Source organism: Strix aluco, chromosome 3 (assembly GCF_031877795.1).
Source record: "Strix aluco isolate bStrAlu1 chromosome 3, bStrAlu1.hap1, whole genome shotgun sequence".
In the NCBI taxonomy this organism is placed as follows: Eukaryota; Metazoa; Chordata; class Aves; order Strigiformes; family Strigidae; genus Strix; species Strix aluco.
The window spans coordinates 98,376,709-98,399,924 of NC_133933.1; the positions used below are offsets into that span (position 1 = coordinate 98,376,709).

Here is a 23,216-nt window from a genome sequence, read left to right on the forward strand (position 1 = left end):
ACAGTTAGGGTCTGACATGTTATCCACTTCATTAAAAATATCATGTTTTTAGATGGTAGGAATGATAAATTTTGAAAAACAAATCAACTATTTTACTGCTTTTGAGACTCCATATGCTGAGGTAGGCAGATAAGTGAATTTGGCACAAGCCTGTCTGTGGATACGATGGGGATTCAGTGTAGTAAGGTAGGATATGAACATCTCCAATTGAATAAAGACAGGTAGTGAAAAGAAAGGTATTTCTATAAGAATCTTCATATACTGGGCATTTTCAGTAGCAATAAGTTTAAAGCCAGTCCCTAAAAAATGTGAGCAAAACTGAACATATAAATTCTAAACCCAGAAAATGTTGACTGCTTCTTGGACTGTCAGTTCCTTACCTCCTTCTTACTGTACATTTCCAGGTCACTGAAACCTTGTGGCTCATAAGCAGCACTGGACGTTCTATAATATACATTTATAATATATAATATTTTAGAATACATAGTATTTAATAATAGTAAGTTATTATTATTATTGTAATTATACTACAATATATTGTCTGAGATTAGAATATGAGAACATCAGTAATTTGAAAGACTTCATAAATCATTTACAGAACCTGGGTGAGTATGGACAGAGAACCTCCTTATTTCTCAATTATTTGACTGTGGCATTTGACTTTAGGACACTTTCTAACAAAAGTGAACTGAATTAGGAATCGCTAAACATTTTAGTGCAGGTACTGAGTTATATCAGTCCCCCAGCATGGAATTTGCTCCTGTTGGAACTTGGTCTTGTTGAGATTTATAATGAGATGTGATGTGAGATGTGTCTCCTTGGTCAAGGATATACTTAATTACAGACCATTGCTGGGTTATTTAGAGTTCAAATTATACTGGAAAGGGGCTGTTTATATTGTTTATCATGAGCAGCAGATTTACTATCTGTCTGTATTTAGCCTATATAATGTGTCTAAATACCAAGGTGACAGACACACAGCATATCATTACATAAATATATTGAATTAATTAAAATTAAAGGTTCAGCAGATCTTGTAACACACTAGATACAGATTTGTTTATAAAGGTTTGACAAAAGTGCCATATGATCGTTCATTACCACTCTAATTAATGAAAAATAGATCCAGTAATATGCAACAGCCGCTGCTATCACTTAATGCTCTGAAAAGAGGTTTGCCAGCCATGAAGTTCAAGAGCCTGATTACAGATAATGGACTTAAGCTTCCTGTTGGGAATTTGTTCATTCTGCAGCCTCAACAGAATTTGAACTTGTGACATTTCCATCATGCTGTAGCTTGACTAGAGGTAAAATAGAAGCAGCTGTGGGGAAACTGCTAATGGACTAACTGAAATACATGAAATCTTTCACTGGGCTGGACCACCAGGAAGTCTAGTTGCACTGAAGAAATGTTATATTACTAGAAGTGGGCTCAAATTCAAGTTGAAAAAATTCTGAAATCAGAGTTTCAAACCCCAATTTAAATCTATTAGTCGCATAAAGTTCAGGCACTAAAATTCACTGCTTCCAGCATTCAAAGGGAAGTGTTCTCATGTGCTCTTGCCTTTGCTGGGCTTCCTCGCATCCTGAAGTCTCCTACAGAGTCAGTGGAGAGAAAGAAGTTCCTCTGAAAGCCTAGCAGACTTCAGACACGCAGGTGAGACTGGCAGGATCTTACTCTTCTGACCCACAGCTTGTTATTTATTATTCCTCATTATTTTTATCATGTGCCACTGCATGGGAGCCACCCTCACAGACTGAGATTTCATTGTGATGGTAAAACCTCTCATATGCACAGGACAGTGACCAGAAGTTTAATTTTGCAACCATCTAGGAGGCCCATTGCCAGAGAAAGGACAATGTATTCTCCATTTATTTCAGTGTCCCTGAATAGCTTGACAGGGAGGGGATGCCATACTTTCTTCCTCATTAGCAGACATGTCCTCTTTTATTTTGAGGATCTTCACAGAGCGCGGCTTCTCCTAAGGCACAGGCAGAACACAGCGTTCTTCCTGAGCATTGGTGTCCCTGGCCCCCAGAAGCAGCAGTTAGGATCCATGCGGTGCCTGGATCGCTATTCTTCTGCACAGTATAACACAGCAACATTGCTTGCAGTGTTAACAGCCAAGCTTCAAACTGATATGCCTGGGAAGTTTAGGATTTGCAGAAGTACATCTTTAAGTACATTAAGTACATGGGAGGGTATGTTGGTATGCCCTTTATATTACACACACAAGCTCATATACAAGCAGAGAAAATGAGGGATGGCAGGTAACTCCTGGCATGGAACAAAATACAAAACTACACTATTCTCATTTTTACAGAACTAAACAAGGGTACAAAACTGTCAACTAATTTTATAGATATCATTACTAACCTGGTAGCATACAGCGATGCTTGATGAACTAATTTGTCAGGGTAGTGACATCGTAGACACACTAATGTAAGCACAGAGCTTTCGCCCTGAATAAATTTTTTCTGGTTATTAGGTTATTAGGGAAAAAATAAAGGCTGTCTGAATGTGATGCTTCAGGCAATCCTCAGATTTATTATTACTAGCTCTTAGGCCATTCCCCTATGTGATTTGTGTTTGATCACAAAAATAAACAGAGAACAGATTTGCTAGAGATATATAGTAATTTTAATTAATAATAAACAGTCTAAGTCTTCAAAAATATTATTTTTCCACTGTAACAATAAGCAGAAAGAATAACTGAATGGACGACTAAGTAAATAATTAAACAAATGCATGAAAAATAATAGGCCAAAACTGACCATGTGCTTTTAAGGAGACTATAGCACTGAGTTCACTGAGTTTCCCCTGAAGCCATCCTTTCTCCAGGCTGAAGAAGCGCAGGTCCCTCAGCCTATTCTCACAGGGCAACTTCTCCAGCACTGATCATCTTGGTGGCCTTCACTGAACTTACTCCAGTTTATTGACATCTTTCATGTATGGTGTTGGAAGGGGAAAATGAGGTACAGTATTTTAGATGTGGTCTAATGAGTGCCAAGGAAAGGGATATAATCATGTGTGTTCATCTACTGATGGTGCTCTAGCTAATACAGCCTATTGGCCTTTCCTGCTAGGGCACACTTTGCCATGACTGCAAAGCCTAAGTGTCAGGCAAATAGTACTTTATGTAACAAGAGATGCAAGATGACTTGCTAAAGGTTATTCCTCAAAAGATCAAATCTGAAGAGATACTGAGCATCAGAAACTCCCTTCAGGAATGCTGAAGTCTAGAAATGGACAAAAATCAGTCAGGAGAAGAGAGACACAGAACAATTAATGGCGAGAAACTCAAGCTACTGGTTTAGTTCCCAGAAGCTACACTAGTAGCTGCAGAACTGCAGAACAAAGTTCCCTTTTCATCCAGTGAACCAGCATAGCAAGAACTAGCATAGGAAGACATCCATAAGCAAAAGACAGTTGGCTACAAATTAATTCTGCTAGCAAATGATGGAGTTGCAAGGGGGACAAAATTAAAGATACTTTTAAGGCTAGAGATTGTCTACATGAACACAGGTGCAACAAGAAGAGCAGGTGAACTCCAGAGAAAGGAGGAAAAAACACAATCAAGTGAAGTAAATCCCAACACTCACCAAGGCTCCTGTCAGGAGACCCGCCTGAACTATTTCACAAACAGTAGGAGGGTAGCTATGAGCTGTTTAAAGGAAAGGGGGAAAATCTACATCAGTCACCCCATAATAACATGCAGAGTTTTGGACAAGGAAGAACTCTTCCATTCACTTTTGCTGGGAATTAACACATCAGAATGAAGTTGATCACTGGCAGAAAACTTGCCAGTTGAATGGAGACAGGAAAGGGAGGAGAAACGAAAGGTGAATTGAACAAACTGCTAGTGTTTCCATACAATGGCATTCGGAAGAGCAGCAAACCACTCGGAGATGTCAAATGCTTCTAGTAAGTTCAAATTCTTTAAAGGTCTGTATGTTTCTAGTAAGTTCTAAATGGCTGAAGTAGGTTAATTTTGCTAAATTAATAGTCTGGTGCTTTCTTATGATTGTGTGCTGACAAAACCTCACTACTAAGTTTCAGGTGCACCACAAAATCTTGGAATAATGGTAAGTCTGGTTAAGGAGGGCAGCTGTGTTTGTTGATGCCAGGGAGAGTGAATGTCTGAATTTCTAGCTTTCCCTTGACAGGTGGCTGGTAAAGGCTGGGAAGATTTCTGAGTTTTCTTTTCACTTTCAGCTAGGCACAGGAACTCTGGGGCAAGCATGTGACCTGGCACCAGGTGGGGTTGGGTAAGGTACCTAGCCACCTCCTCTGCTGCCTGAACAAAACAAGTGCAAATCCTGATACTTTCTCCTCTCCCACAGTGTCATAAAATAGAGTAGATGGGGTGATTCTTTCCAAGGGGGAGACAGTCTGTGATGCCTTTCCACCTACTCATGCACTTCTTGCTAAATACCCTTTTTTCATTGCACAAATTCCTCAGTGGCAGAAGGTGTGGATTTACCGGGGAATGAAGCAGAAGGCAAAAGCTTGCTTTACACATTAGCCCAAACCAGTGCACCGATCTGCTATGCCACAGGACACTGCAAAACTCTTTAATTTAAGATACAGGCAGATGAAATTAAAGGCTGGAAAGAAGAGGAAAGTTGAGAGAGAAGTTGGGATGTTGATATCCTGAAGCATTTGCTCCAAACCATTAGAAAAAGAAGAAATTATCATATTAATTGGGTTAGCCATTCTTGATTTCTACCTTTACTGGGAAACTGTTTTCCTGCAGATTTTTTTTCAAAATAGGGTTTTGACTGGTTGTGGGCCTATTCACCATTCTCACAGAAAATTTCTAGAGCAAAGAAGGGGAGGAATTGTCTCTTGAAACAGTTGTAAAAGAAGTATGCTACATCCTATGACAGAGTCACTGTCAGAGCAGATACCTGGACCGTCATGCAGAGATCAGCAATGTAGGAAGCAGCAATGTTGTCAGAAGATGTTTATAGGTTGGTTTTCAAACTTATTGCAGTATACACATCTGATCACAGAAGTTAAGTAAGGAGAACACAATGTATGCACATATGTGCATGGTATCTATGCACATACAAGATGTGTAATATGTCCATTAAATGCATACAGCTCCTGTGATTTTCAGTGAGACCAGCACCCCATGCCCCATTCTTCCAGTATACATGCCAGTTGTATGACATGCATAGGAAAATGTCTTTTGGAGAACATAAGAAACACAGACTGACTGGTATTTAGGGACTTCATGATTTTATGTCTAGAGAAGCTTGGGCAGATGACAGTTGGCAGACAGCTATTCTGAATTTACACCCAGTTACTGTAAACTACTGTACTGATTCCAGTAGTTTTCATTCAGAAGGAAAACAGAAGGGGGTTGTTTATTTTTATCTTTAAATAAACTAGAGCTGGGACACTCACCTATTACACAGAATGGTTTCCTTGCAAAGCGCAGTCTTCCTTGCCATCCTCGGTATCGACAACAGCATCCAGCAGACCAAATACGAATAATAAATTCCAAACCAAAGACAACAATCATGACAAATTCCTAGAAAGGGCAAATAAGAAAAATGCATATTACATATAACCAACACTGAAGAATCAGGAAACTTAAGACCACTGTGTGAGCCTAGCAATCCACTCTGAGCATCTGAAGATCCCAAGCCAAACTTGGGATCCTGCTCCCCAGGATGGTTACACATCTACACACAGAACGTAGTCCCCAGGGCTTCCTAGTGAATGGTCCAAGTCTAACGTGAATAACATTAAATATCTGCTAAGATTGGCTACTAAATATGAAAGACTGAAGAACCAAATCATACATAAAAAATATCAAAGCAAAATACTCAGTGACTTTCAATATTGAGGATCAGACATCAGGTAATTCAAACAGCGAAGAATATGTTATATATTCACATTCATATAATTAGTTCTTAGTTTGGAGGCTGAATGTTTTGGTAGATATATTCTCATTGTAGCAATATACAGGTGAAGTGATTGAGATGATGTAGAAGCATTTAGGAAATTGATTTGTTCCCAGAAGTAGGTTAAGATACATGCAAGTATAATTACATACAATGGGTATGTAATTGTTTGTAAGACAGTGAATAAATGTTCACACTAGACATAACTTTCCCTGGACAACTTGTGAATGAAAGCATTAAAAAATCTCTCCTTGCTTGTCTGGCTTGCTTTTGTTTCATGCTGGAACCTTCTTTAAGACTGTCCATTTTAATAACATCAACCTGTGTTTGTGCAATTTTTATTGGAAGAAATTTTTCAGTACAACAGTGAGGTCAACAGAGTTGCAGCAATACAGCTTGGAGCACAATTCAGCTCCATACCTTAAGGAAATCTGAATACAATACATACACACTGGTATGGAATTATAAGCTTAGATACTATTCTAGAATACCATCATAAAGTTATGGGTTTTGAAATGATAAAATAAGAATTTGTGTGTTCATCAAAAGAAAGAGAAAAGTACTTGAAGGAGCTTCTTAAACAGTTCATCAAGAAGAACAGGATGAAAGTTGTATTTTATTTGGCAGCTGAATGTATTTCCATGTCCCGGAGAAAGCTGTTCCTTGTCAGCCAATTAATTTGTTATTTCTGCAGAATGAAGACTAGAGTGGTACTGTTAAGAAAGCACTGCAAAGGAATTAAATAGAGGAATATTTGCAAGGGTAGTGTTGATTGACTTTTTCCAAATAAACAGTTTGCATGTTTTCAGACTGTGAGACCCAGCGACTCTACAAGCCAATAAGGCTGTAAATATCACATATATCAACTTGGGCATTGATTGGCCTGAACAAATGGCATTCTTAATATCATGTCATGTAATGGTGCTTTACTAGCTTATGATTAGTGGCAGTACATTGAAATCATTGTGAATTTAATTTGCTTTTGCTGTCATAGAACAATTTGAAAACATAGTATTCCTTCCTAAAACATCAGCTTGTGTAACTACATCACATTGAAAGAGTTTTTAGAACCTTCTTCAGTGTCTTCATTTCCAGTTTTGTAAATCCCATATTGAATCCCTAAATCAAAAAAGCAGAATGAGATCCCTCAGATAAAATGTAGCAAAAGAAAATGGCATATTTTTTTGTTAGAAAATAACACATGGAAAAATGAGTGTGATTGTTTAAGGTTTTCTTTTTTTTCATTCTACTACAAGAAAATTCAACTTAATTCCATGGACAGAGTTATTGTACAACTTCAGAAAGGACTATGTGCAAAACTGAAAAAGCTCTCTATATAGTAACAATAATTCTTAATAGTTGGCTACCATGTGGTACATTTCCTTGTAGGAAATTCTGTGTAGGCCAAGAATAAAATGGACAAGAAGCCAACTGGAAAAAAGGAAAAATATATATTTTAGTTATTTAACTACCACTTTTATAGTGCTAGTTAAATCATGAATTGTCAAATCTGGTTTACACATCGTTAGATGATGTCTCTGAATTTATGGGGGTCGATGGCAGGCACCCAGGCCATTTGACATCTGATTCTCCTGATGAAGTTTCTTCTTTGGGGCAGGGGTAAGAGCTACAGAAGGAGAGGAGGCCAGCAAAGCATGAAACATTCTTTGCTTCCAATAAAATCTTTTCCTTGTTAAAAATCTATAGACACATTTCATTGGACTAAAGTTTGTCATTTCCCTGGAAAACATACTGTGTGTACAGATGCATGAGAATCAACTCCTGCTTTTTAAGTGCACTGAAATTGTCACAGGTGTCTACAGGAGTTGATTCACACATGCAGGAGTGGGTCCTCTATCATACTCTAGACCCCAGTAGGGCCTCTGATGGAGCACTGGCAAGAGGAGAAAGTACTTAATGATCTGAAAGGACTAGTCTACAGCTTCAATTCAGTTAAATTAGTATCACAAAACTGCTGGTAGAAGTTGAAAAGAGGTAAATTTTTTTGGTAGCTTACTATTCTGGTTCTTATTAGTGTCATGCAGTTTTGTATTAATCATCTGTACTACCGTTAGCAATTACTATTTGCTCTGCTTGCTCAGTTATACAAAGATGAAAAAGCCTTTGTGTGCTGAAAGCACGTGTTTGAGAGTCATCATACTAGATGGTATACTCGTGTGTCAGAGGCAGCAATCCTATTTGTTTCTCACATACAAATGCATATACATGAACTACAAAGACAAATTTCATGGAGATATATCTATTCTGTGAGAGAAAAAGAGCAGAAGGATGTTTTCTCAAATTCAGTCACAATGTGAAGTCAAATCTCTGTCAAGGTTAATGCAGACCAGGGAATTACATTATTTTTTCCTATTCAGCTGCACAGTCAGGAGGTTCTTGGTTTTCCGTGGACAAAGATTGGAAGGATGAATCCGAACCAAGATCAGATTTTTTTTTTTTTTAAATTTCATTTGGAATGGCTTCTTACAAAATTAAGCATAAATCTAAGCTTTTAAAAAGCTTGGTTTTAGGTCTTTAGCAATCAATGGAAACAAAATCAGAACATAATTGGAAAGGCATGTGATGGAATAAATGATTAGACCTCATATGATTTGTAGGCTTGCTGCAGAAATTATGCACTCCAAGTATCTCTGTCCCATGTATATCATGATGGAACGTCATTCATTTTGCATAACTTATAAGATATGAATAACAACATTTACGTCAGAATTGGAAAATCCTGCACTGTTGATAAATCTGGCCTCCTTCAAAATTCAGCAAAGGTGTATTTGAACTGATGAACAAGCTCAGATTTACTGGAAACCTAATCCTTCCCTTCCTAGGTAGAGTAGGGATGCCCTGGCCATCGCCATTTCTTCCTTTTCCCCTATCTTGTCATCCTTTTCAGGTCACAGCTGCATCTGGCCTTGCACCACAGTTACCACAGTCTGTAACTTTTTTGGTTATTTAAGCTCACAGTTAGCCTCCCACAGTAACTGATACGGCAGATGCATTGGTGATTCGGACAGTGGAAAGGCTTTCTTCCTTCTCAAAGCACAGTTCATCCAGACTGATGAACTTTTCATTCTGAAATGTTTCTGCATACACAGCTCCAGTTGTCATGGGCAGCTATGTATATGCAAGAGAAGCAAGGATGAAACACATGGGCTTAAAAGATTCAGTTGCTTTTAGCATAAGGAACATGGGTGCCAGTGTGTTCCTGAAGTTTTTTACATCTGTGTGTGCCTTGGTTGTTCTGCCACTGGAACAATGAGGGTCACACAAATGGCAGGAAAGGAAAATAAGAGGTCATCCAGAGCAAGGTTTCTATTAACGAAAGGTCCTGGAGGACTCTAATGAACAGGGTTGATAATTAATTAAATCAAGCATACTTTGCACAATCCAGCTACAATGAGCACTTTTTTTTTCTTTTTTGTCTATCTAATTAGGATACAAGTAATGATTTGTTGAAATTTTCTACATTAATATTCTTCTCAGGTACTTTTTAATGATAAGGATTTCCCTAAGCATAACATTATAACAGCAAAACCCTGTTTTTATCATAGCTTTCTTTTAATTAACATAACTGCTTATTAAAACTTAAAATAATTTGCTGCTGCTGAAATCAGGTGCCTTGGTTGTAGACTGTCATTTCTGGGAATTAGAGCCACTTTCGAGATGAGAAAATGACCAAAGTTGAGCACTCTGTGCTATTCTTCTAGGATGGTTATTTTGCAATGCATAAATAAGTTGAGGTTTGGATACAAGAAATCCTCCCACAAGACAATGGTTCTGCTGTTATTTTAATTATATTTCTTATATGGAAATTGTGTTAAGTATTCTAAAGGCTAGTGAAGTAGGACAATAGAGCTGCAGACTGATGTAAGGAGCTGTCTGCCTTGAGCTCACAGAACTGGGCCTACAAGTAACATTGTCAGAAGCCTGGGAAATGGACTAGAACAAATCAGATTAATCCCCTGAAATAAGCTTTAATAAGGCCACAGGTGTTTCCCTACTGAAGACAACATCTCTGCAGTGTAGCTGCACTGCAGATGCTCACCTGGTGTAAACCAGCACAGTCTCACTACACTAGCACAACAGCAGGAATAGCAGGAGCAATGTCATCTGACACAGCTCGGGAAGTGTCCCCTCTTCCCTAAAAACTCATAAACAGGGAAGTCCAGTGTTTCCAAATCAGTGGGAAAAGAGGGAGAATAAACATTTCCTTATCCTTTAATTTATGACTGACTGCTTTAAGAATGTCACCAGCTGCCAAAATTTCTTTATGGTGACACTATTCAAATAGCAATGCTTTATTATTCATCATCAAAGAGGATGAGATTGTTTTCTCATTCAATTAAAGAAAGAACATAACACCTCAGCTTCTGCACCCTTCTCTCAAGCAAAAAAACCCTCTACTACTTCAAAGTACTGAGCACCAGAGTTGGGGTCTACACTTTAAACAGATACTATTGGGATGTGAGGGGAAGCACAACACTAGTCTGTCTTAGAGAAACCTGAAGAAGGTTTGAGCTTTAAATAGGTATGATGCAGAAGCTGGTGTAGGACTAGAGACTTCTGTCATAGTGGCCAGTTTCCAGATTAAAACCACCAGTTATGCATATGTGCATGCTTTATAATTTAAAATAATAGTATCATCTGAACACATTTGTGTTATTCCTGGTTCAGCATTAGAAGGGGAGATCTTTGATCTAAACACTAACAAATATATCTACATGTGCAAACATACATTTAAAGAACTAATGTTTCAATTCTTTCCAACTGCAGTTTAAGAGTGGGAGAGGTGGCCATAAATCAGAAAACATAACTCAGAATAGACCCTATTAGTGGCATATAAATCACAACCAGAGACTTCAGTTCAGCTCCCAGTGCAATACACAATAAGCATGAAATGAAATTTATGCACTTTTTTATCGTTTATCAGTTTTATAATGAATGTGATACTTTTACTATACTCCTTTTCCAAATTATGATTAAGATTTCCCATGTTGATTCTACATTAATAGAATATTATTGAGAAATCAGTTCTGTGCCTTTTAAACTAATACACAGCTACAAGTTTATTGATGTAATATTAAAATCCCAGTGATATGCTTAGTTTTAATTAACCATGTTATACAGGACTTCTGCTCTCGTACTCCCTTTTAGCTTTTTGTGTTTATTACTTGAAATGGCATGTGCAAGTCATGCTTCTTTATACAACAGAAAAAAGCCCAGATTTTTTAGGTCAAGTAAAACCAGTTTTGAATCAGATAGTACAAGCAGGCACCAGAATTACGTACCTGCCATCTAATTATGTTTTTCATCATCTCTTACAGAGTAAATACAAGTATTTATCATATCAGACCCAATACACAATTGCTAGTACTGACACTGTGCTAACCTTCCTCAGCATCCATGAAGGAAGTACAGACACCCTCCTGCCTCCCCAGATCAGCAGACCCACTTCACACCACCATGGACCAACTGCTGAGGATCTGCTGGTGCCACAGGAATGAGTGCCACACAGCTGCACTGGGCAGCTGTGCTCCTGGCCATCATGCTTACTGCAATTACCATGTCAGAGCATGTGTGGGCAAACACATCCCAAAACTCCTTTTGGCTTCTGGTGGACACGGTTCTTCTAGGAAGACCCTGGTGATCACTGAAAACCCTTTTTCAAATTGGGAAAGTGGCAGTGGGAAATGCTGGCTTCGCCACCCAATGTGTCTATGATACAGCATCACCCTTAAATATGGTGTTTTCCAGACATCTGCACTCACTGCTTTGCACCATATCATTTGTTTATGTGTCAGGTACAACTACACTTCTGAGAGAATTCCTGAAAGGAAATGATAGGCATAAAACTTGCACTATAGAATAATATTCTACTTCCCAAACATTTTTGTATCCTGCTTTGTACTTGTTCAAATTGTCCTTCTCTGTAGTGAGATATCAGCAGTAAATGGTCTCATTTTGGTTTTAAAATTATCCACATATTGAAAGCAATGAAGCCCTGTACAGCTGTACCCAGGCCTTTGCATATTCTTTGTAATTTCTTCACGCATTTTCTTCTGCTGTAGTCATGTTTTTATGTCACATGTTACAGGCAGACATTCAAGTACATGTCTCTGTAGCAACACAGCTCCCAAATCTTCCTTTTGAAATGTTTGTAAAGAATTTGATATCTTTTGCTGTGTCCAAAAGAAATGCAGAATGGGTGTCAAAGCCAGTACAGACTCTGAATCCTTTTATGCTCTGGCATCCGTGATGATTTTTTATTGATGCAAGGGGTTTAGGCTAATTGTTATGGCTGATCACATGTATGTGAATTAACTGATAACATTTGACATGCTGTATAGCAGAGCGGGACGAGATATTCATTCTTCTATTCTTTGGTCTTAGCATGTTTGGAGTTGCTAATTCCTAGAGACTCTGCAAATGATTTGCTGTTGCTATTTTAAGTTATTTCTTCTTGAGGCTTCCCAGTTCACAAAGCTCATTAGCAGAGCTTCCCTAGGAGTACGTTTTGACCACTGAGACCTATGGGCATCTGGGATGATGTACACTGCAATGTTTCCAGTACCAAACATTTTCAGAAAGCAATTTTAAGAAAATGATTTCTGACAACTGGTAACTTTTAGTAAACTGGACTTGGAAGGCACTTTACCCAGAATGCCAAAATCCCACTTATGCATTTAGTTTCTTGAAGATACTAACTTCTGTCATCTCACCAAACATTTCTGTTACTTGAACAAGTCTTTTTTTACAATTTTTTTTTCAGTTCCTTAGGTTCAGTGAAAAAGTTGACTTGGTCCCCTATTTTTAGTCCAGTAACTAGACTCTGAGAGCCAGTATACCAAGTCTTGTGTTTCACAAATTATGCCATTTTCTGATTTTTTTTGCAGCTTTTCCTATTATCTTTTTTCAAGGTTTATGGAATTTTGGTCTCTTGGAAAAAGCAAAGAACAAACCCCTTCCACATCCTCTCAAAAACATACCTATATCTTTGTGAGACATTCATTTCCTGTGATCATATCTTCATATGGTACAATCAGCCAATTCCTGTCTGGTTCAGATTTTATACCAAAGTTATTATCCTGTCTATGACATACACACTTTCCTTAGGCACTCAGTGGAAGCCTACAAGTTTAAAATGGACAGTACTGATTTTGCTAATTCATCTTTGTAGCTTACTCACAGTTCACGGTCTTCAGGACTGGACTTAGTTTCAGTGTTTGTGTATTTACCATCAGTTACATTTTAAACTCTCTTTGGATTTTTGTTTTATAGGTATGTCTGCTCTGGATACTTACAGATATTTTTTATATTTGCCTGTATTTTGATACTTATTTGCTTAACTTTGCAGTTTTTAAACTGAATCTTGTGAACAGACTTCTTTCTTCACTTGAGGAAAGTTCACATTTTGACTGTAGCAAGCTATGTCTTTGCATGCTTTGCTTTGTCACATCTGTGCAAAGTGACTGACTGGATTACGGTTTCTGTGTTACTCAGATGGTGGGTGTTCTCAAGGTTTCCAAACAGCTTTCATATCACTGATGTTCTGTCTATTTCAGCATCCTTTTCCTTTTGACATTTAGTGTTTTGTAGACTTTTTCCTTCCATATTATTTATAACCATGTACTTTGGCTTTCCACTCGAGACATATTCTGCATTTCCATTTGGCAAATCAGTATTTCCCTAACAAGGGTCAGGTCTGAACTTCTGATAGAGAGTTTGACATCTACCCATTTTTTCTGTTGCAATCTAAACTGTTGCCTGTTTTAAGGAGGTAGCTCTTACTCTCCATATAACAAGTTTGGATCCTTATCAAACTCTGGCGTGAAGCCAATAAAATTCAATACTGCAGAGTCTAGCATAAACTATTACAAATCTACATCTGCGGAAAATGTTACACTTATGACCTGGGAATGGTTTCCCATGCTACCTTGTTATCACTTAAACTGATAAAACAAGAAGGAAGACATGTCATGGAAGAGCAGTTGTGCAAGGAGTGTTGCTTGTTTGTCCTTAAAAGAGGTCAAGCACAGCTGGTTTGGTTCTTTAGCACAATGCAGTGATTAGCCTAAAAGGAGCTGTGCTTTTCCCTCCTCAGAGAATTATATCCCTATTAATCTGAATCCTGACACCCCATCACTAACATCTAATCCTCCTCATTTTCCACTCAATCTCAAAATCCTCCTAGAGGTTGTGTGTTCCTCTAGACAAAGTGGTCCCTATGGATGGTCCTTTCCCACTTAAGAGTATGCTCTCCACCTTTGAATACTAGTCCTCCCTGTGTTAGGAAACAAAGGGAATCAGAAACTGATTGTTCACAGTACTGGTATCTTCTCTCCTGACTTTCTGTGTATAGCCATATAATGTCATGTACAAGTGACAAGCTAAGTGACAGCTCATATAGGAATAGATAAGAATATAAAAGAGTATAATGTAGCTACTTAAAAAATCAACACTGGCTTTCTTACTAAAGGTTAGTCATTTTAATGTTAAAATTGTACCAGGTCGTGAGCTGTGTTACATCTAACACTGCTTGTGGGTTTGCTATTTCTATCCATCTTCATTGCACAGTACCACCCACTCATTCAGAGGGAATGGAAAATAATTTCATGGATAGAATTTCATCCAGCAGCCATTGACTTGTGGCAACTCCACTGATCTTAACATTGCACAGTAAATGGAGATTTCTTGTTGGAATGTAACTGGTTGGTAGTTCTGTCTGCCTGAGAAATGCTCTGGCAGCAACTCTGAAACTCTCTCTTGCCTTCTACTGCATTTGCTGTTGAATGCTGTAGCACTCGAGGTAACCATTCACAGTTATCCTACCTTCTTTAAGTGATTCAGTTATGAGATTTTTCTTTGCCCTGATTGCAGATCACGTATAATAATGCTGTTTTAGTCATCTTTAGTCATCAAACCCATTTAAGCTTTCCCAGTAGAATTATAATATATTGCATTTTTTAATTACAAAGGAAAAATGATTCCATTCAATGTGTGATTTTTCATTCTTCTCTTTACAAAGGTTATTCCTGCTTAATGCAGAACAATAAAAGAATAGAAAGGACAAAACATTACTGAAAATGTAATCCATCCCAGAAACATATCAATAATAGACATGCTGGTATCAAGACATCTTTATTCTCTAAAGTGTTTGAAGTGTATATTATAATCTTTGGCACTGTTGGCAATAGATTTTTTCATAGATACCTTTACAGTTTTATGTGCAGTGTCATGTTCCTTTGTTATGAAATATTTTTTATTATTACTTTGATCTCTCTTCATAGCTACAGTGTGTGCTTGTTTGTTTTAGAGCTTTGTTGGTTGTTGGGAGTGCCAACGCTGCCTTCTGGCAGAAGAACTACAGCTTTGGGGACATCTACTGATATGTTTTTAAATAACTTCACCTTTTCATTTACATTTTTGCCTTATCAGACTTCCTTCTAATAACTGTTAGTTTCAGAAAACTGCAACCAGCACTTACATTTACAATGGGAAGTCTGCTCTGTTTGCACACAAAGATTACCAAGCAATTGTAATGAGATCTGGTCCAAATTTTTATAATAAGTCAGCTCTGATTTGATGAAATCAGTATACATAATAGGAAAGTATCAATTTAATCAGCAAAGAGATGAAATTATTTATTTTGATGTGGTAAGATGAGGTGTGGTTGACATGCTGGAGGGAAGGGGTGTCATCCAGAGAGATCTTGACAGGCTTGAGAGATGGGCCTGTGCAAACTTCACGAAGTTCAACAAGGCCAAGTGCAAGGTCCTGCACATGGGCCAGGGCAATCCCAAGCACAGATACAGGCTGGGCGATGAGAGGATTGAGAGCACCCCTGAGGAGAAGGACTTGGGGGTATTAGTGGATGGAAAACTGACTATGAGCCAGCAATGTGCACTCGCAGCCCAGAAAGCCAACTGTATCCTGGGCTACAACAAGAGAAGTGTGACCAACAGGTTGAGGGAGTGGATTCTGCCCCTCTACTCTGCTCTCGTGAGACCCCACCTGCAGTACTGTGTCCAGCTCTAGGGCCCCCAACATAAGAAGGACATGGACCTGCTCAAGCGGGTCCAGAGGAGACCATGAAGATGATCAGAGGGCTGAAGCACTTCCCTATGAAGACAGGCTGAGAGAGTTGGGGTTGTTCAGCCTGGAGAAGAGAAGGCTCCAGAGAGATCTTATAGCGGCCTTCCAGTACTTAAAGGGGGCCTACAGGAAAGATGGGGGAGACTCTTTATCAGGGAGTGTAGTGATAGGACGAAGGGTAATGATTTTAAACTGAAAGAGGGTAGATTTGGATATGAGGAAGCAATTCTTTCCTGTGAGGGTGGTGAGACACTGGAACAGGTTGCCCAGAGAAGCTGTGGCTGCCCCCTCCCTGGAAGTGTTCAAGGCCAGGTTGGACGGGGCTTTGAGCAACCTGGTCTAGTGGGAGGTGTCCCTGCCCGTGGCAGGGGGGTTGGAACTAGATGACCTTCAAGGTCCCTTCCAACCCAAACCATTCTATGATTCTATGACTGTTTTCCTTCAAACCTAACAGGTATTTTATTATGACATGCTTGAATTGTTTTATGCTCATGTTATCACCTTATTACAATATTAGTGTATTTGAATCCAAGCAAGACTGAAAACATGAAGGCTTATCAACATACAGCAATGTTTTATTGTTACATCAGTAACTAATTTGGTTAGATTTTTGTCCAGAAATAATAAGCCTAACCAGGGGGAGACCTTATCAACATTACATTCCCCTCTCTTATTACATCTTTGATAATGTTAGTTTTGTATGTCTAACACACGTAATTTTTCAGAGATTCCTATGCAGAAATTTTGAAATTTCAAAACCTTGCTTTGATTTGGGTAGAAAAAAAAAATTGGAAATAAGTATTTGTGGAGAAACACTGATTCTGAGTTATGATAAGCTCTAGCAAACTTGAAAAATACTGATTTTTTAGCTGAGGGATCAGTTCATCTGTTTCTCTTGGAAGAGAGAAAACTGCAACAGAACTGCAATAACGCATGGTCTATACCCTTCCGTCTTTGTTATACATGTATCTATAATTGAAATCTCTTAAGATCATTCGTTTCTCCTTTTATGCATTGTTAGCTGGCCCTACAGAGCCATCCATCCAGTCCTCTGCTCAGGTCTGGTGGTCTTTTATCCAAGAATTGCAAGAGGATTCAAGTTCTGGGACAAAAAAATCTAAACTGAAAATGCTACTTTTTTGAACTGACCACTATCCATCTCCCTTTTTTTTTTTAAATCCACTCTGCCCAGCTTTAAAATTTTGTAGCGGATTTATAGGATTACATCTCTGTGGATGGATTCACCCTTCTGGAGCAGAGACAAATTGAATACGTGCTTGCTTGCTATGGGGCAGATATACCCCATGTTTTTTAATCAGTGTTTACCCTCTTTCTGTGTTTCTTTTAGGGGAAAATGTTAGAGAAGGAAGGAATGTTAGAAAGATCTTAATTGCTAGAAGCACTTACTAGACTCTCCTTTTGGATCCATATAAGTGACCACAGTACATGTAGAAGCTAGCCTCATCTACTGCACACTGTGTGGTTTTATGTCTTTGGGAGATATTTCTGCTTGAAGAATGTGTTCCTAGAGTACATTTTCAGAGGCCCTTGTCCCACAGAACTGCATACAGCCTTCTACCCCAGCCTTTTCCAGAGAAAAACACAAACCAGATTTGACAAAACCAGTCCTGCAGAAATTCATGAGCTTTGCAATCTCTCCACTTTGTTTAAAATGAAAATGATGAAAAAAATTGAATGCGTTGTCATTTCAAATAAAAATGCCATTTCTTTCCTACAGACTCAATTTTACTTGTAAGCCAAAAGTTTTAAAATGGCCTAAATTTTATGCCAGGTCAAATGAAACATTTAATCCAAGACTTTTTTTGGACTTTCTGATTTGCCGAATCGTTGTGCATCAACTCAAATTATTTTATTTATTTTTTTGAATTGACAGGAAACAAACAGAAGTGAACAGTTATTCACAGAGCTTTAGTTGAAAATGATCTTAAAATATAGAGGGTTTGGTAATGAAAGTGAATGACCTCCAGTTCCAGATATATTCCTTCTTGGCTATCTTCCCAAAAAGATTTGATTTTGCGTTCCCAGCCTAAGTTTTACTTCCCTTGTGTTTATTATTTGATAAAGTGCCAGCAAACGTACTTGTAGGAGATCAGCAATACACCAAAGATTATTTTCTTGCTGTGTTAGTTGGATTCTTAAGCTGCTTGTGGTTTTTTTGATGTTGAGTAGATTTTATTCTACTGTCTGTCTGGGATATATCACTGCTACAACTTGAGTGCCAGAAGTTGTGTGCACAGATGAGGCTAAAGCATAATTATCATTGTAGGTATATGGAGTTTTAGCTGTTGCTCTCCCCCTGGTTAGGCTTATTACTTCTGGACAAAAATCTAACCAAATTAATTACTGATGTAACAATAAAACATTGCTGTATGTAACATGCACTTATCTGCAGGACTTTCATTTTAAGCATAAAAATCAAATATTAAATGTGTTTCCCTTGACAGGCCCCCTGATAAGTAGAAGATGCCTAGGAACACAGTAGTATTTGTGCAGATGCCAGAAGTGAAGCCCTGGCTGGGTACGGCATGACACAGTGGGGCAGGTTTATGTCGGCTCTGGGAGCGGAGTTCAGGCATTTCTGCAGTCCAGACAAGTCCATTAACCTCTGCTGATGCTCAGAAACCCTCAGCTAACACTGCTTTCCTAAACAATGATTTACTTTGAGCTATTGTACACTGCTGTATTTTTCTGAGAGAGTATTTTGGACGCAGTGATTAGGAGAGAGGTTTTCCGTGCCCTTGCAAGGTGAGGCTGGGGGAGATAAATGGAATTGACTGATTGCAGAACAGTAATCTTCTCAGCTCCTCTGACCATTCTGAGAAGGAAGGAAAGGTTTGCTCACCTCATCTACACTTTCCTTTTTAACCTCCCTGTGTAATTATGAATAGCTGCAATATGTCAAAAGCCACAGGTGCCAGTGCAGGCAGCAGCTCAGGTTTTAAGTTGAAGGAACATTACACTAGCTTTTTAGCCAATTAACATGGCTGTAGGGGGGACCATCTGGAATACATCTGCAAAGCAAACAGTTCACAGAAATCCAGCAGGCAGCTCTACGGATTGTGGTATTTGTATGGTACTTCATTAGAAAGTAAACATATATCTCCCATCTCGAGCATAAAGCAAAACAGTATTAAACCAGATTTCTGATAGTTAATACAACTGTCTCTACTAAATGACACATTTGTAAGAGTTGTGTGAAACACTGCAAGGAAAAGGTTGCGAAACCTCCAGTGACTGCAGCTATGTGTTGGCACAGTCAAAACAACTGCTCCTGAGTTAATGTAGAAATGTATTGTGGTTGCAAAAGCATGCTGTTGATAACATTGGCAATATCAGCTAATGATTCAGTATGCAGAGAAGCAGCAAATCATGCACCAGCAAACTGGAATAAACCAGTCAGCTTTAGTCTGCTTCTGGAACTTCATACTCTGCTGTGTTTATATTTTTCTCCATTAGAGATCCACAGCAGAAGCTGTAAAACTCGTCATCACTAGATTTATTCCTGCCAAGGGTTTGCTGAACACACTAGACTATAGCATAGAAATGTTGGACCAGGCTAGTACTGATGCTTCAAGGATTAACCATCCACCTTCTTCCTCCTTAAGGCCACTTCTGTGTTCAGAGGATGCCATAGGATGTACAGTCAGAACCGTTAAGACGAACAAAGTCCACCTTTGAAGCTGCAGTAGCAGAAGGTGCTGCAGTGTCCTGTCGCAGAGCCTGAGCAGCTCCGCTCCACTGATGGACCCCTCTACAAGTACTGGTGTATCAGCTAGCAGAGCTCACCACAACTCTGCCCAGTGGTGGGACCAAACCCAGGACTTCACAGAGCTTCTCCACATTCAGGCTTCTGGGAGAGCCATGGCAGAGCACAGGGAATGTGTTTATCAGCCAGCTGAGGAATCAGTGGCGGTAAGCATATCAACACAATCAACAAACGTGTGGCTCATGGGAAATGCATATTTTATGCCAGAACAAATGGCATTTCTACAATCAATTCGCATAAGTATACAGGGAAACAGATTACTTGTCACAAAACCACCTGCTATTAGAAGTAGGGTATTTTCAGACTAATCAAATTTTCCTGTTTTCTATACCAGAAAATCTTAGCAGTTAGTGTAGTAATTGCAATAATATAACTAGTTGCAGAACATTCAAACAAACTTCCATTTACAAAGTGTTGTTCAGATATGTAAATAATGGGACTAGGTATAAGTGTAGGATTAAATCTGATTACTTTTAGCTGTTTTAACGCCATCTGATCTTTTCTTCAGAAAAAGAAAAAGTGCTAATATGGCTAGGAAGCAAAATACCACATTTAGCACAGGTCTCTCTAATTAGCCCAGCTAAGAAACCATCAGATGGAGCAGAACACCACACATCTGCACCTAGCCAGCTCTGGACGTTTAGTTCAGGCATCTTGATGCAGTGGCACATTGTGCTGTAAAGACATAGCATACGCCATAATTATGCTTATTGGTCTGCTCACGCCATAATTAATTAAGGAGCTGTTCTGAAGACCAGGGCTTTTGGATATACACAGTGATGACAATTAAAATGTTGGCACTTGTCAACAGTTACTTCACCCCAGGCACTACCTAACGAGCCACAGTCCGCTGTATACATGGAACTGAAATAACCATGGTAACTCTGGGTATATAGTGACATTTTAATGATCACTACTGCTTATCCTCAGGCCATCACTCGCAGCACTAAATGGCCCATCAAGAAGCAGATGAATAAAGTGGCGTCCACACAATGCATTAAAAATGTTAAGCACTTTTAGGGATTAAAGCCATTTGTATCTACCTCAGAAGGGAAAAAGGAGAGATAAACATAATACAAAAGCTTGTATTATGAAGAAATAATGAAACTACCACATCCTACTGCAGCAACTGCCACTAAAATGTCAGTATCTACCAATAGCTAGCACCAATTGGTATCTAAGATACCACAATTATTTCCTATTTTAAGTATAAGTGCCTCTTACTACATCCTGACTTTATAAATGGTAGCAGCAGTATCAAAGGTCTTTCATTCTCAGTCCCTGACAAAATGCAGTAGAAAAACTGTCACTTATAAACCACAGCAATTCTCAAGCAAAGAAGGGGATGCAATACAGTACTTTATTAACACTTTCATACAATCATCTAACCTGTTTTTAAAGAAAAAGATGGTGGAATCCTCTATTTTATTATTCTTTCATCATTCTGATGAAAAGTCTGGTTTCTTAAAGCATTCAGGAATTATACTGTTTTCTCTGTGGTGAGGGAGAGGATTTGAGTGTATATAAAATTATCTATAAAACTGTCTTGTATTTAGAAGTTTCACTTACCAAAATGAAGAGACAACCAGAGGCAAGTTTTGTGTGCTCAGGAATAGTAGAAAACACGGACAAAATCAAGCAACCAAACACAAGGAGAAAACTGAAAAAGAAAGAATATTAATAATTGTTAATATTTTTCAGAACCCTGACCCAGTATCTATATTGATCCTACTTCACCAACATTAATAGAGGACTCTTGGTGAATAGTCTTCATTAATAGAAGGGAATTCAACCACTACTAAGTTCATTAAGGACATTAAATAGTGTGTTACTAAATCCATATGCTTCTGAAGAGCAATGGTAGAATTAACAGAAACAAACACAAGAAAAGATTTTTTAGAGAAATGACCCAATATACACAGACACTACTTTTGGTATCACAATCCTTAACTTTTATGCAGTCCAGATATTCTTAGCGGCTTTAAAGAAAGATCACCAATGGGAGAGTCCCCTCCCCAGTCTGAAAAATCATTGCTCCCACAACTGACAAGAAATATCTGCTGTATAAGCTTACTGAAGAGCTGAGATACATATTGCACCTAACTGCCCATCTGAAACAACTTCCTTCTGAGCAACAAACTTCCATGTACAAACTACCAGAAGCCAAGAAGTAGTTGAGTTACGGCATCACTGCCTTAAATGAACAGGCTCCATTCTGGGAACAAACTTAATATCATACAATCCATTGAAGATGTTAAAACAAAGGAGTGAATTAAGAAAGTCTTACACAAGTTGTGCAACTACAATTGGGAAAACATGACCGCAATTTTGAGCTTGCATGAGCTTTCATGTTTCATGGTATTGATGAATACACACATGCAAAGCAGAGCATCAACACACTGCTAAATCTCTTTGCAAGGAAGATGCAGGTATCACCACAGAAATTCTTGCATATCTCATGTCTGATCCTTATAGCATACTGCACGTGTGGTGTTTGCAGACATGAGCCTGCAGAGCTGGTAATGCTCTGAGGCCAATACTATGGATGATAAGGAATATCCTCTCCCATTGTAGTACTTCATCAAAATTAATAATACTGTGCTGGTGAAACCGTCTGTGAAGCAGATCAGAAGAGAAGTTCATTTTACCCATGGACTGACTAATCAGCAGCCAGGCAGCATACTGAATGAGTGCAAAGTAGTGCATGTTCTGTGTTTTAAATTCTTGCAATGGATTTTGCAAGTAATAATAATAATGGATTGTATCAATGTTTTCCTAATTTTCTTCTTAAAACACTTGCCAGTCATGCTGGGCAACAAACAAAGGGCAGGCCTTTAGCTTTTGTCTGAATTGCTGGGACTCTTGTTAGCAGTTGGGTTACTCATGTAACCCAACATGAATAGGTATTGTAATTAATGCACATATGAATCTACAAGAAAGTAAAAATGGCTCCTTCCTGATACAAAAGGGACTCAGTTCTCTTCCAGGGACAAAGGGAAAAAGCATAGAAATTACTCATCTATGTAGAGGGTGCATGTGCTCTTCAATATGATGTTTCTATTAATCAACACAATAATTCTGAAGACATAGAAAGCAGATTTTAAGAAAAGTGTATGGGTGTGTATGGGTGTTTCTGGTGACCAAGTTGAACATCCTTCAGCAGTGTGCTCTTGTGGCAATGAAACCCAACCACATGTTGAACTGTACCAGCAAGAACGTACCCATCAGATTGAGGGAAGTGATTAATTCCCACTGTTCGGCATCTGCAAGACCACATCTGGAGTATTGTGCCCAGCTTGGGACTTCCCAGCATGAGAGACAGATGGACAGACTGAAGTGAGCCCAGTGGAGGGCCATCAAGGTGGTCAGGGGCTGCAGCTCATGACATATAGGAGGGACTGAGCAG

At 38.7% G+C, this 23,216-nt stretch overlaps 1 protein-coding gene across 1 annotated transcript in view; it reads right to left on the reverse strand.

Moving 5' to 3' along the window:
- KCNQ5 (potassium voltage-gated channel subfamily Q member 5) overlaps positions 1 to 23,216 on the reverse strand; it is a 295,778-nt gene that overhangs the window by 70,447 nt on the left and 202,115 nt on the right. Inside the window, exons 2-3 of the mRNA XM_074819752.1 lie at positions 21,380 to 21,470; positions 5,414 to 5,540 (exon numbers count right to left, since the gene is read on the reverse strand). Coding sequence (XP_074675853.1) covers positions 5,414 to 5,540; positions 21,380 to 21,470 — 218 coding nt within the window. The remainder of the gene's footprint in view (positions 1 to 5,413; positions 5,541 to 21,379; positions 21,471 to 23,216) is intronic.